Raw genomic sequence first — 11,891 nt, forward strand, 5'->3', positions numbered from 1 at the left:
AACTGCTTCATTTTCAAAGTAATATTACACAAATACATTATTATAAGTTGTTTCAAGGCCTAAAAATATTAAAATTAAAATGTTGATTTTGGCCCAGGAACTCAGGGTCGGCGTGCTGTTTCTCTGGGGAATATAGGGTTACGGGACATAATTCTGTGGGAACTTAGGGGTAAGAGGGTTAAGACAGTGACGTCTGAAGGATCGGAGATCACGCACATGCAGAAGTGGTTTTTGGCCTCGCCCTTTACGCACCGAGATTTGACCGGATCCCTTGAATCTTTTAATTATATTAGAAGGTGAAATGCCCCAAATACTACCGATTTGTCTTTGGGGGAATGTTGTTCTCAAAGTGTTGGATTATTCACTGCAACATCTGTTGGCAGATTGGCGAGCCTCGACCCATCCTTGCTCTTGAAGGACTAGGCCTTTTTTGGAGGCTCCTTATATACTATGATTAGACGATTTCCTCACCTGTTTCACATCACCTTCATTTTTCAAAGTGTCACATCCGTATTAATCCTAAATTGCCTTGCCCCCACTTTTTAGGAACCTGTAGCATTTCCATACTGTCCCAACTTTTTTTGGTCTTGGGGTTATACAGTAGGTTACACTAAAAATATTACTGAATATTAGACTGGACTGTAATGTGCCATGTTGACTTACAAAGATATTCTTCATCTACAGTTTCTTCCCTTTTTACATGTTTCTGAAGGTTCACACAGGTGATGTGTTCTACAGAGCCTGATGTCCCTCCATCTGAAGACGTATATTTTTCTGTCTGCACATCTCCACAAAGCTAATCAACAAAGAATAAAAATACTTATTTACAAAAGAAAGTCGATTAGGTAATATTGCATGAGCAAAAGTGCTGTTATACAGAATATCGGCACAGCTGTGGTTCGGCCGTAGACACAAGGCTGCAGATAATCACAGCAGTGCCGATATTCAGTACAGCAGTACCACTGTGAGTGTGATCTTGCTTTTATGTGATATTAATTTCTTATTCAGAAAACTATCAAGTAACTAACATTTCAGACACGGTATTCCCAAATATTGGTTTATTTTTGCTGTCATTGGAAATAATTCCCAAAACAGCCACAGCTAGATAGAGCTTTCCATGTTGCCATGTAACATACAGACTAACTGACAGCCTGTAGTAAGTGTAGTAACAGTTTCAATGTAATGATCTACTGCTAGTTTTGTAATTTATGCAGCAAACACAGATAAGTGGAGTGATTGCACACAGTGAAATGTGACAGTGCCGTTATAATAAATATCAGCACTCTTGGAATGTCACTTGACCAATTAAATTAGTGGACTGAAACTAACTGTGGTATAACACAACATATAGTCCATGAGGATACTGAAGAGATGATAATAACATGGTAAATGTCCCACACCAGGCGAGTCGATGATTGATGGTTCAGACGCCTAAGCTCAGACAGTGTAAAAGTAGAGGACATACTTCTGGAGATGCAGAGAAAGTATCGCTTACTAATCCAGGTTACGATAATCCCCAGTGCAATTAGAATAATCCAGCATACTGTATGCAGTCATACTGGATTCCTCATTTAGATGCACAACCAGATTTTTGCCCCATTAACCAACAGCCCTAAGCGATTAGTACAGAGGAGCGATACCATCCACTCCTATACAGAAACTACGGGCCGATTAACTAAGCGAGAATGCGGAAACTCACTCAGCAGAGGCAGGTTTCATGGAAACTCAAATGGTGAGGGCTTGTGTAAGGTCGGTGCGATGCAGAGAATCCAGGTGATAGATTTGCAGTAACAGTCCACAAGACAGCCAGGAAAGCCAGGTATCCTTTGTTTGAAACTTGTGAGCTGTAACGGCCATGAATTAGTACATGACCAGGGTAGTTTTAAAGTAGTTCAATCGTTGAATACTAGTAAAATAAAAAGGTATAACAAACAGCCGGAGAGAAGCAGCAGCCAAACGCGCACGCCGTTCACTCAACCAGAACTGGAATAACAAGGAGTGTTAATCCAAGAATAACCAGTTTATCCACACTACCATTTAAAAGTTTGGAATAATTTACAAAATTTCACATTTTCCATGAAACCCATACTTGTCATCAAATAAGTTTCAAAATGAATAGAAAATAGTTAACACATTGTGAAATAACAATTTAGCACTTCAAACTTTGCTTTCATCAAAGAATCCTCTATTTGCAGCAACTACAGCCTTGAAGACGTTAGACATTTAGTTTGATGTCATCTGCATCAATTTCACTCCATGGTTCCTAAAGCACTTCCCACAAGCTGGATTAGTCCTACAATTCTTGTAGGATGCACTGGAGATCCCACTTAGCTCTGCTGTGAACAGACAGTGGATATATCTGAATATATGGCATTTCATTTCATTGGTATATACATGTACTATATCATGCAGTCTGAACCAACAATTTCAGAATCAGTAAACTACAGACATTAGCTACACATTTCTGAACGCAAGAAAGTGGACCACAATTTACTCATAATTTGAAACCTCCAAATCAATCATCAATATTCACAATAGGTTTGGAGTATGTATGCACTTTCAGTTATATGCATAGTGGAAAGGTTTTTGCTTTTCAAATGGATATAAAAACTAATGAATAAGTCAACAATGTTAAACAATGGCACATTTGTATGAATGAGAAAAGAAAAATAATCACAGAAGTTGTAGATTTAAATTCTAGAATTAATCATAAACACTCACATTATGTTTCTTGCCACCTTTCCTGGCTGGGGCATTTTTTAGGTAGCTGCCGATGGCCTCTCTGCAACTGGCAACAGTGTATTCCCGTCCATGGGCTCGTTCGGCAATATCTGTAATATAAATATCAACAAAAACATTCAGCCTTGGAATGCAATAAGAGAAAATGTCCAATTTCTGAAGGCAAAACTTTCTTTTTAGGAGTTTGCAAAATGAGGCACATATTGTCATATATACATTTTTTATCCTTCATACTCACCGTGTACAAGGCGATAGACTTCATCATGCCCAGTCAAGGCCAGCTTCCCACCTTTTGACCCTTTCAAGGAAAACATACACCACAGGCTGTTCTCCCCGATTCTTTGGAGAATGGCGCGAACTGTCTCTCCGATGCTGCTCCCCCTCATTGTCTTCATGTAAGCACGCTACAAGAAATTCAAATAAGAAATCTGGAATACATGGTCCAACATAAGATACAATTCCGTCATTTAGTCACATAGGATTGTATGACATAATTTTGATATTATAATCAAAAACTTCAGTTCATGTAAACATATAGATTTATTATTCTGAGATTTTTTATTATTATTATTCTGAGTCAAACTCCGGGTGAACAGTAGAAAGGGTGACTTACAAAACAGTTGCGAAGTTTTTCGCTATTCTTCAGTTGCTCATTCAGATCCTCTAACTCCCTGATAGTTTTAAGAGGCCGTGGTAAGGCCACCAAGCCTTCATCTGCCTCTGGCTTGACGTGACTGAGCACATCAGCCACCACTGTACGCAGGTCATCAACGTCCTTTCTTATCTGCCGCAGAGTGGTTTCCAACCCTTGTACCCTTTGCAGCACGAGTTGCGTAGTTTCCACATGATTCATGGAGCTGCAATATGAACAAACTATTTATCAAAAACAGAATACATCTTTATGTGACAAAGTGTCATGCATCTGACCTATGAATATTCACAAAAATAGCACAAAGTACTCACACAGAACGCCGTGTCTCCACACAGATGTTTTCTTTTTGGTGGTGAGCGATAAATGGAGGTGGAGAAGGGGGACGTGACACCTGCTTCCCTTTTGAGGCATTACTTGACTTTTTCTTAAGTTTTTTTCGTTCTGTTGCACTTTTCGTTACCCTCCTGCTTTCCTCCGAGTCATCAGATTCCTCATTATCCATTTCAGCAAGCATCCTCTTACGGTGTGGTGCATCGACATCCATAGTCGAGAGATGTGCAGCTTCACTATGTCGTTTATAGTTTTGCGACCGGTTAGTCGCAGTTTGGAGATCTTCTGTAAGATACACAAATGTTAATCATCTGATTCAATAATACATAGAAAGTCATTAAAAAAAATATGATGACTAATTCCTTCTTTCATTATTACACTGGGAAATGATTTTAATAGTAGACCATTCCATCACCATACTGGCATAAAGGGCTACCTTTTTACTGTATCAATCTTCAATCAGAACATGAAAGAGTCACTGGGTGTCATTTTTATTTCTGGATGATTTCATAAAGCTCACCAATACCATTATTTTAGACAACAGAAAAGAGAAATAATATGGTAGACAAACTGTTTAATCTGGACTCAGTTCCTTGTGACAATCATTAGCAGATTTACATTGGTCATGGTTCATGTTCCAAAAAGGTTGGGACGGGGCAATTTAGGACTAATAGGGATGTGACAAGTTGAAAGATGAAGGTGATGTGAAATAAGTGAGGCAATCGTCTAATCATTGTATATAAGGAGCCTCCAAAAACGTCCTAGTACTTTAGGAGCAAGGATGGGTTGAGGCTTGCCAACTGCCAACCAACATTCCCCAAAGACAAATCGGTAGGATTTTGGGCATTTCACCTTCTCCATTGCCCTTTATAATTAAAGGATTCAAAGAATCCGATATAATCTCAGTGCGTAAAGGGCAAGGCTGAAAGCCACTTCTGAATGTCATCTTCTTGTAGAAAATCTCTCCATTCTAAATCAAAAACATACCGAGAAGAGGGGTTATAGACGTCAATAGATCAAACTTTATTTGAAGTCAAATAAAGCTGAGACCTCTGCAGATAGTCTGAATCAATATAACCATAATACAGGTTTTTATACTGTCTTGAAACAGTGAGCTAAACTAGGCGGGGGCTACGCCTTCTTCCCTCAGATACAACCTGTCATTTCACTACAATTAAGTCTTTCTAGACACTTTTAAACACTTCTCTACAGGTAGATACAGGAAATTTCTAACTTAGTACATACTTGTATCATTTGCTTAATTAGAAAATACTCTATAATCTCCGATCCCTCAGACGTCACTGTCTTAAATATCGTCATGAATCTGTAATGGATGTCCTGACATGGGGTCAGGAATACTTTGGTAAACCTTTATCAGTCAACAGAATTCTCTGGTGCAGCCACAGATGCAATTTAAGGCTTTACTATGCAAAGCAGAAGCCCTACATCAATACTGTCCAGAAGCGCCCCTGACTTCTCTGGGCTTGGTCTCATTTGAGATGGACAGAGGGCTGGGGGCCCAGATGGTAGTAGGGTAGCAGCACCCTGTGCTGAACATCAGCTGGAAGCTCGGTATGGGAGACCAGGTACAAAATGAGTGAGAAAGAGTGTCTGGCCATCAAGTGGACAGTTCTCACGATACAATATTACTTCGTGGAGCGCCCTTTCACCCTCTGTTTCGATCACGGCCCGCTCCAATGGCTCCACCGCATGAAGGATGCCAACACACGGATATCTTATTAGGGTCTGGCACCCACAGACAGATGTGGCAGCAGGGTAGTGGTCGAGCGTCAGCTTGGTATTACATACATCTGTGTTATACCAAGTGAACTGACTGAAAGGCAACAATAAACTGCCAGCTGTCTGACTGCCTCACAGCTACCACTGCTGCTAAAGGTCTTCTGGATGTGGAGGACACTTGATTTCACACATGATACAGGACAACTTTCCTGATTGGGAGCTCGCATGACAATAAATGTTGATATAAATAAAGCGTACAGTATACCAAGAGTTTGAATTAGAATGAAAGTGTTACTCAACCCCAGTCTGTCCTTGTACGGATGTTGCCTTTATCTTCAGAGTCTTCCTCTTTTACATGCTTCCTTTCAAATCCTCCATTATTTTGGTCTACATCTTCCATAGAGTTTGATGTCCCAGCATCTGAAATGCCAAGATTTACATTTAAATACTGTCAACTCAAGTAAAACTATGAAGAACCAGTGCTGAAGGACTCTTCCAGTCACAAATAAAGCCTAGTTAAGACTTCAAAAAATTATTCATATTGGGTGTAACGATGCACGATTCGATTCAATTCATGATACTGGGTTCATGTTCTGATATTTTCAGAATATTTTAAGCAAAAAGAGATACTATGAATATTTTATTTTTTAATTCAAACAATGTGCATTTTTGTATTACAAATAAAGGTCTAATATTGTAAAATAAATGTACTACAGATTCACTATACCTTAAAACTAAACACTCCCAAAAATTTGATTGCATAAACCATTCCCTCCAGGATTTCATGATTGCAGAAATTAACACAAAATAAAGCAAACTCCACAATATTCAGAGGAGCTTGCAATTTTTTTTTAAAGTTACCACAGATTTGGGCAAAGACGCGTTGTGACTTCATAACAAAACACATTCAGCCAAAGCCCTCTTCGATTCATGAGAGTCGAACTGGAGTACAACTAAAAGGTTTAATTTACCAACAGCATCACTGGGAAAGACCGTGCAAAACAGTTTCGCCAATTCAAGTAGTTTTCCACAAAAAAGTACAAAATACTCTGCAAGCTGCATTACAGATTTTCTACAAAGACACAGCAAAATCAAGCATTTTTGGCCTCAACAATAATAATAATAATAATAAAAACCTCCACGAAATCCTGTACAAACTGATAAAGTCTATGACCTGGGGAAACAGGAAAATGATTGACTGAAACATAATTAGCTCTGCAGCAGTGCCTAAGGTGTCATTTTAGACAGAAATAGAGCTCCAAATTTTTTTCTTTTTCAGACACCAAATATTGCAGCTGCATGGGGCTGGTGTCATTAGAAAACTAAAGAAGGGATCTTTTATGGTTATTATGTGGTGGTGTAACTGTATAACATAACGTGTCAGTAATTGTGATACAGAGCTATCAGTAACTTTTCAAGTGCAGATGATTCCCTTCTTGGTAAGGCTGCACTCTCCAGAAAAGAATGCGATCATGTGACCAGTAAGCTCTCTATATACAGTATTTTAACTCCTTGGGACCTGCAGATGGGGACCTCTGGTGTTCAAACATTGCAATTGCATGAGCCATAATTAATACAATGCAGATATCACACATTTCCACAACGCATCACACTTTTGTATCCTGATGCATTGTGTCACGGGTCATGTATTGTTACACCCCTAGTTATTGAGTTCCAGTCTGGAACATTATACACCCTGTTGTCTTACAGAGATAGTCAGTATCTTCGGGTTCTTCCTTTTTCACATGATTCTGAAGGTCCACAGGTGTGACGTGTCCCACAGAGACTGGTGTCACTTTAAAAAAGTGAGGTACAAAATATAAATGGGGAAAAGTCAGTGATTGGTTCATTCACAAATTAGATTAGACTAAAAATTATTACTGAATATTAGACTAGATTGTAATGTGCCATGTTGACTTACAGAAGTATTCTTCATCTACATTTTCTTCCTTTTTCACATGTTTCTGAAGGTTCACACAGGTGATGTGTTCTACAGAGCCTGATGTCCCTCCATCTGAAGATGTATATTTTTCTGTCTGAACATCCCCACAAAGCTAATGAACAAAGAGTAATGATAGTTATTTACAAAAGAAAGTCGATTAAGCGATATTGCATGAGCAAAAGTGCTGTTATACAGAATATCGGCACGGCTGTGATTCGGCCGTAGACACGAGGCTGCAGGTAATCACAGCAGTACTGATATTCAGTACAGCAGTATCACTGCGAGTGTGATCTTGCTTTTATATGACAGTTTTCATAATAAGAAACTAATATCAAGTAACTAACATTTCAGACACAATATGGCCAAATATTGGTATATTTTTGCTGACAATGGAAATAATTCCCAAAACAGCCACAGCTAGGTAGAGCTTTCCATGTTGCCGTGTAACACACAGACTAACTGACAGCCTGTAGTAAGTGTAGTAACAGTTTCAATGTAATGATCTACTGCTAGATTTGTAATTTATGCAGCAAACACAGATAAGTGGAGTGATACACACAGTGAAATGTCCCAGTGCTGTTATAATAAATATCAGCACTCTTGAAATGTCACTTGACCAATCAAATTAGTGGACTGAAACTAACTGTGGTATAACACAACATATAGTCCATGAGGATACTGAAGAGACGATAATAACATGGTTTACTTGATTAGTAGGAGAGCATGCAACCTACCAAGGATGGAAGCTGATTAAGAGAAGAACATTCACACAGTCAGGTGAATCTCTCAGTTATTAAAAATGTTATGTTTAATTGGACACATATAGATAACTGTTACCTGTGAGTCAGTGGGACCAGGAGTGTGTGGAGGTTTTCTAGAAGAACACGGTCGTATCCATGCTGATTCCATTATACGGTCTTATTGGCTCTGATCATAAGAATAACTGCAGAACCCACTGTAAAGTTAAAAGAAAACAGGGAGAACAATAAAGCAATAAGCCCCAAGAGGTCGTTGATTTTAGAACAGCTAAGGGGTATTTTTAAGCAAGATGTAGTTCTAAAATTGTAAACTGTAAACCACAGCCTTACTGCCTTTATAAAACGGTTACTGCATATACCTGGCAACAGGGCTGTTACAGTGGCCATGACAACCACGGTGGTGTTACATCACACGCCATGTTAATGTTTCTGCTTGAGTGGGCACTATGACAAGTATAAAATACAATGTTTCATATTCTAGTGTAATAATAACAGTTGCTATATTGATTTGTATTTATAGCCTACCATATAGCAGGAGATTTTATGTTAATACATAAATTACATAAATCATAAACAAACACCTTATATGGTCTGTTAGTTTGGCGAGGTTTGTATGAGTACGGTGAATTCTGCGATTTCACTTCGGGTTCTGCCACTGCGATGGATCTTGTTGAGAAACTTCAGATTTTGGAACATTTTGGATTCGTGCGGAACAAGAGAGGTGAACCAATAAATTTGGACGAAGACATATGTTGGCTTTGTGGGGGATATACTACAAATGTAAAAGAAAAAGTATTCATCAGAGAAACATGTGACCGTGTTTAACTCCACCTCTTTATTATTCTCTTCTCCTCTTAATCACAATACTGTATCCCACAATTTCTCATTTCAACAACACGACACAACAAGGCTGTATTGAGTTGTGTCACTGACGAAAGTACTAAAATAAACGTGCACATTTTTGTTACGAAACAGATGTCTGAGCCTCTTTTAAAAAAAATTATATTTAGGTGTTTATTGAATTTAAGCCTATAAAATTATTATATCCTATTATATAGTGATAAATTACACTGTTACACTCCAGTTCACTAGGTGGCGGTAATGCACCTTTCAACCGTCTTTATTGAAAGATGAAGCGTTTCGTCATCTGTCTGAGCGCCACATTTGACCATGTAACAGAATGAGTAACGTGAGCTATCGAAAACAAAACAGTTAGCACTGTAGTCTGGTTTATTATTTATTGTATGTTACTGCGCTAATGTGTGTGTGTATATATATATATATATATATATATATATATATAAATATATAAAACTGGGCTCAGGTGGTAGAGCGGGTTGTCCACAGGGCTGGCGGTTCGATTCCCGGCCCACATAACCTGTGCAAGACACTGAACCCGAAGTTGTTCACAATGGCCTTGCATGGCAGCTCGGTTACCATTGGTGTGTGTGTGTGTGTGTGTGTGTGTGAATGGGTGAATGAGACACAGTGTAAAGCGCTTTGGATAAAAGCGCTATAGAAGTGCATACCATTTATATTAGCATAACAAATGCAAAATGCAGCTCTTCAACTTCTCTCTCATTAATTTCAGCGTCTCCTTTCTTTTCTATATCTTCCTCCTCTATCCTGTCCATCTCTTTCAACCACTCATCCATGCTTATACCACCCAGCAAATCATAGTTCACAACTAAACCTGACCCTCCGGAACTATCCGTGTTATAAAAATGATTTAATACGCCACTGTATCATTCTCTCTGTACTGCACTTCGAAGGTTTGGGATTCAGTCACTAACTATTAGCCGAGCAGCTCAGCTAGTTAAACTTACCTCAGGTCTTAAAGTAGAACATAGTGAACATCCTCAAATACAGACACAGTAACAAGCTTGTTTTAAAATCGATCAAATCTGGTATTGTATATAAACCAGTCAGGAATATTTTCATGTAGAAAAGATTACCTCAGTGCCAAAAATCCTCTTCTTCTGTTGTGAGTTTACAGGTCTTCTTCTTCTTCTTCCAAGTTTTTTAGCGGTAGGTTTTTGGTGCATTACCGCCACCAACTGGATAGGAGCAGCGAAATTAGATATAAAAAATGAGTATATTTCAAACTTAAATCCTGTTATTAAAGCCTGTTAATCGTAGATAATTGAATAATGCAGTATATACTTTCCATTGTCCTTAACCACTTTTGGTAGGCTTTGCTTTAAAATGTGGATTACACCAATATTAAGTAGCTCTTCTTAAAGTTCATGTAGTGAATGTAAGTGTTATGTTTATTTTGACCAATGGAGGGCGCTGTACAGTTAGACATGTAACATTTCCTCAGAGTTTGTAATCCAGGGGAGTTCTCAGTTGTTGATATCTGCTGCTTTGTTCATGTCCTCAGAGTCTGTGGGATAAAAGACAAAGTTAATTCCCCTCTGTGTCTCATATGTGAGCTGCATCCAAGAATATTACAGTTCAGATATTTCATATTCATATGCTGTACAGTGAAGGAACACATGTTCCACTGTCTCTGCTTGGCTGCAGTATATGCATCATCCTGTTTCATGTTTTCCTATTATAAATAGCGACTGATTTAGACCTGATTGTCCTATTCTAAGATGAGTAATAACTGTGTCCTCTTTTGGTTTGTTATAGACTATCCTCTCTGTATTAACTTGCTTTTGAATATTCTATAGTTGCCTTTCTTTGAGTTTTCTGTCCCATTCCTCTTGCCACTTCATTTTAATACATGCTTTTATATTTGTTTTTACCTAATTTTTACTTAATAGGACCATCACACATACCCTGTAAAAAAATTCGGTGATGTATTTAACAATCAGGTCCTCCATTATTAAAATTCAACAGCTATTCAAGAGTTCTCTTTATGACTTGACTGCTTATTATATTTTAAAGTATTAGGTTATTGTTTCTCATTTTTGCTGACATATTGGTAACACCATGACAGAATAAGTTCTATAATAGACAAATGAGCAAGCATGCCCTTTGCTGATTCCACTGTAAAGACTTTTGAGGCCTAAAGGGACATGTTTCTGGAAAAACGAGGCTCTGATCATACTGTAGAACCCACTATAAACTAATACATTTCATAGAGAATTCATCCAGACAGTTCAGTTAGTTTAACATAGCCCAGGTTTTAAAGTACAGCTTTATAAAACAGATATCAAAATATGCTCGGTACGGGTCTTTCAATAAGTGAACAGAAACACACAATACCTCAAACAAAGAAACACGAGGAGCTTAAATAATTAATGTAATCAACAGTAAAACAAAACAGCTGTGAATGATGACACGTAAGGGAGACAACGAATGACAAGACAGGGGCAGAGACTAGACATGAACTAAAACAAAACACACATGTCGAAAGTAAACAAAGTCAAAATCATTGACAACCTGGAAACGTGCGCTGTCGCACTTCGGGCAGTTCATACTCAGTATGTGAGGGAAAATCCATGACAGTGGACAGTAGACAGACGCTTCCGGAGAAATACACTCCCTCCCCCAGGTGTCCTGGCCCTCAGAGCAAAATGTTCACACAGCCCCTCAGATTCCAAGGCAGACAATGTCCAACAAGTAGCAGGTTCCTCAAAGAGCCGAGGAGCAGACATGAGGCTGGGGTTCTGGTTCGCCGGGGTCATTAGGCAAGACCCAGGCTTGGGAAGTTGTGTCGTCAGCTTTAGACAGGGGCTCGTCTGGATGGGCCGTCTCATCGGCCTTTCTTGAGTGTGGA

At 38.7% G+C, this 11,891-nt stretch overlaps 1 protein-coding gene across 3 annotated transcripts; it reads right to left on the reverse strand.

Annotated features, from left to right (window-relative positions):
* Positions 1-919: 919 nt before the first annotated feature.
* On the reverse strand, positions 920-10,966 carry LOC128601490 (uncharacterized). Of its 3 annotated transcripts, none has more exons than XM_053614744.1 (10): positions 10,117-10,966; positions 8,241-8,358; positions 7,383-7,515; positions 7,170-7,256; positions 5,762-5,881; positions 3,703-4,006; positions 3,353-3,596; positions 2,978-3,143; positions 2,722-2,831; positions 920-2,333 (listed from the first exon to the last, which is right to left on the reverse strand). In XM_053614744.1, the coding sequence occupies exons 2-10, from the start codon at positions 8,310-8,312 to the stop codon at positions 2,328-2,330; spliced, it is 1,242 nt and encodes a 413-aa protein (XP_053470719.1). In that variant the 5' UTR covers positions 8,313-8,358; positions 10,117-10,966; the 3' UTR covers positions 920-2,327. The 3 variants fall into 3 exon arrangements, with proteins under 3 accessions (XP_053470719.1, XP_053470717.1, XP_053470718.1); XM_053614742.1 differs by having other exon boundaries at positions 920-2,336; positions 10,117-10,965; XM_053614743.1 differs by lacking the exon at positions 10,117-10,966 and adding an exon at positions 9,988-10,107 and having other exon boundaries at positions 920-2,336.
* Positions 10,967-11,891: the final 925 nt, after the last annotated feature.

This window comes from Ictalurus furcatus, chromosome 25, assembly GCF_023375685.1.
Source record: "Ictalurus furcatus strain D&B chromosome 25, Billie_1.0, whole genome shotgun sequence".
Lineage (NCBI taxonomy): Eukaryota > Metazoa > Chordata > Actinopteri > Siluriformes > Ictaluridae > Ictalurus > Ictalurus furcatus.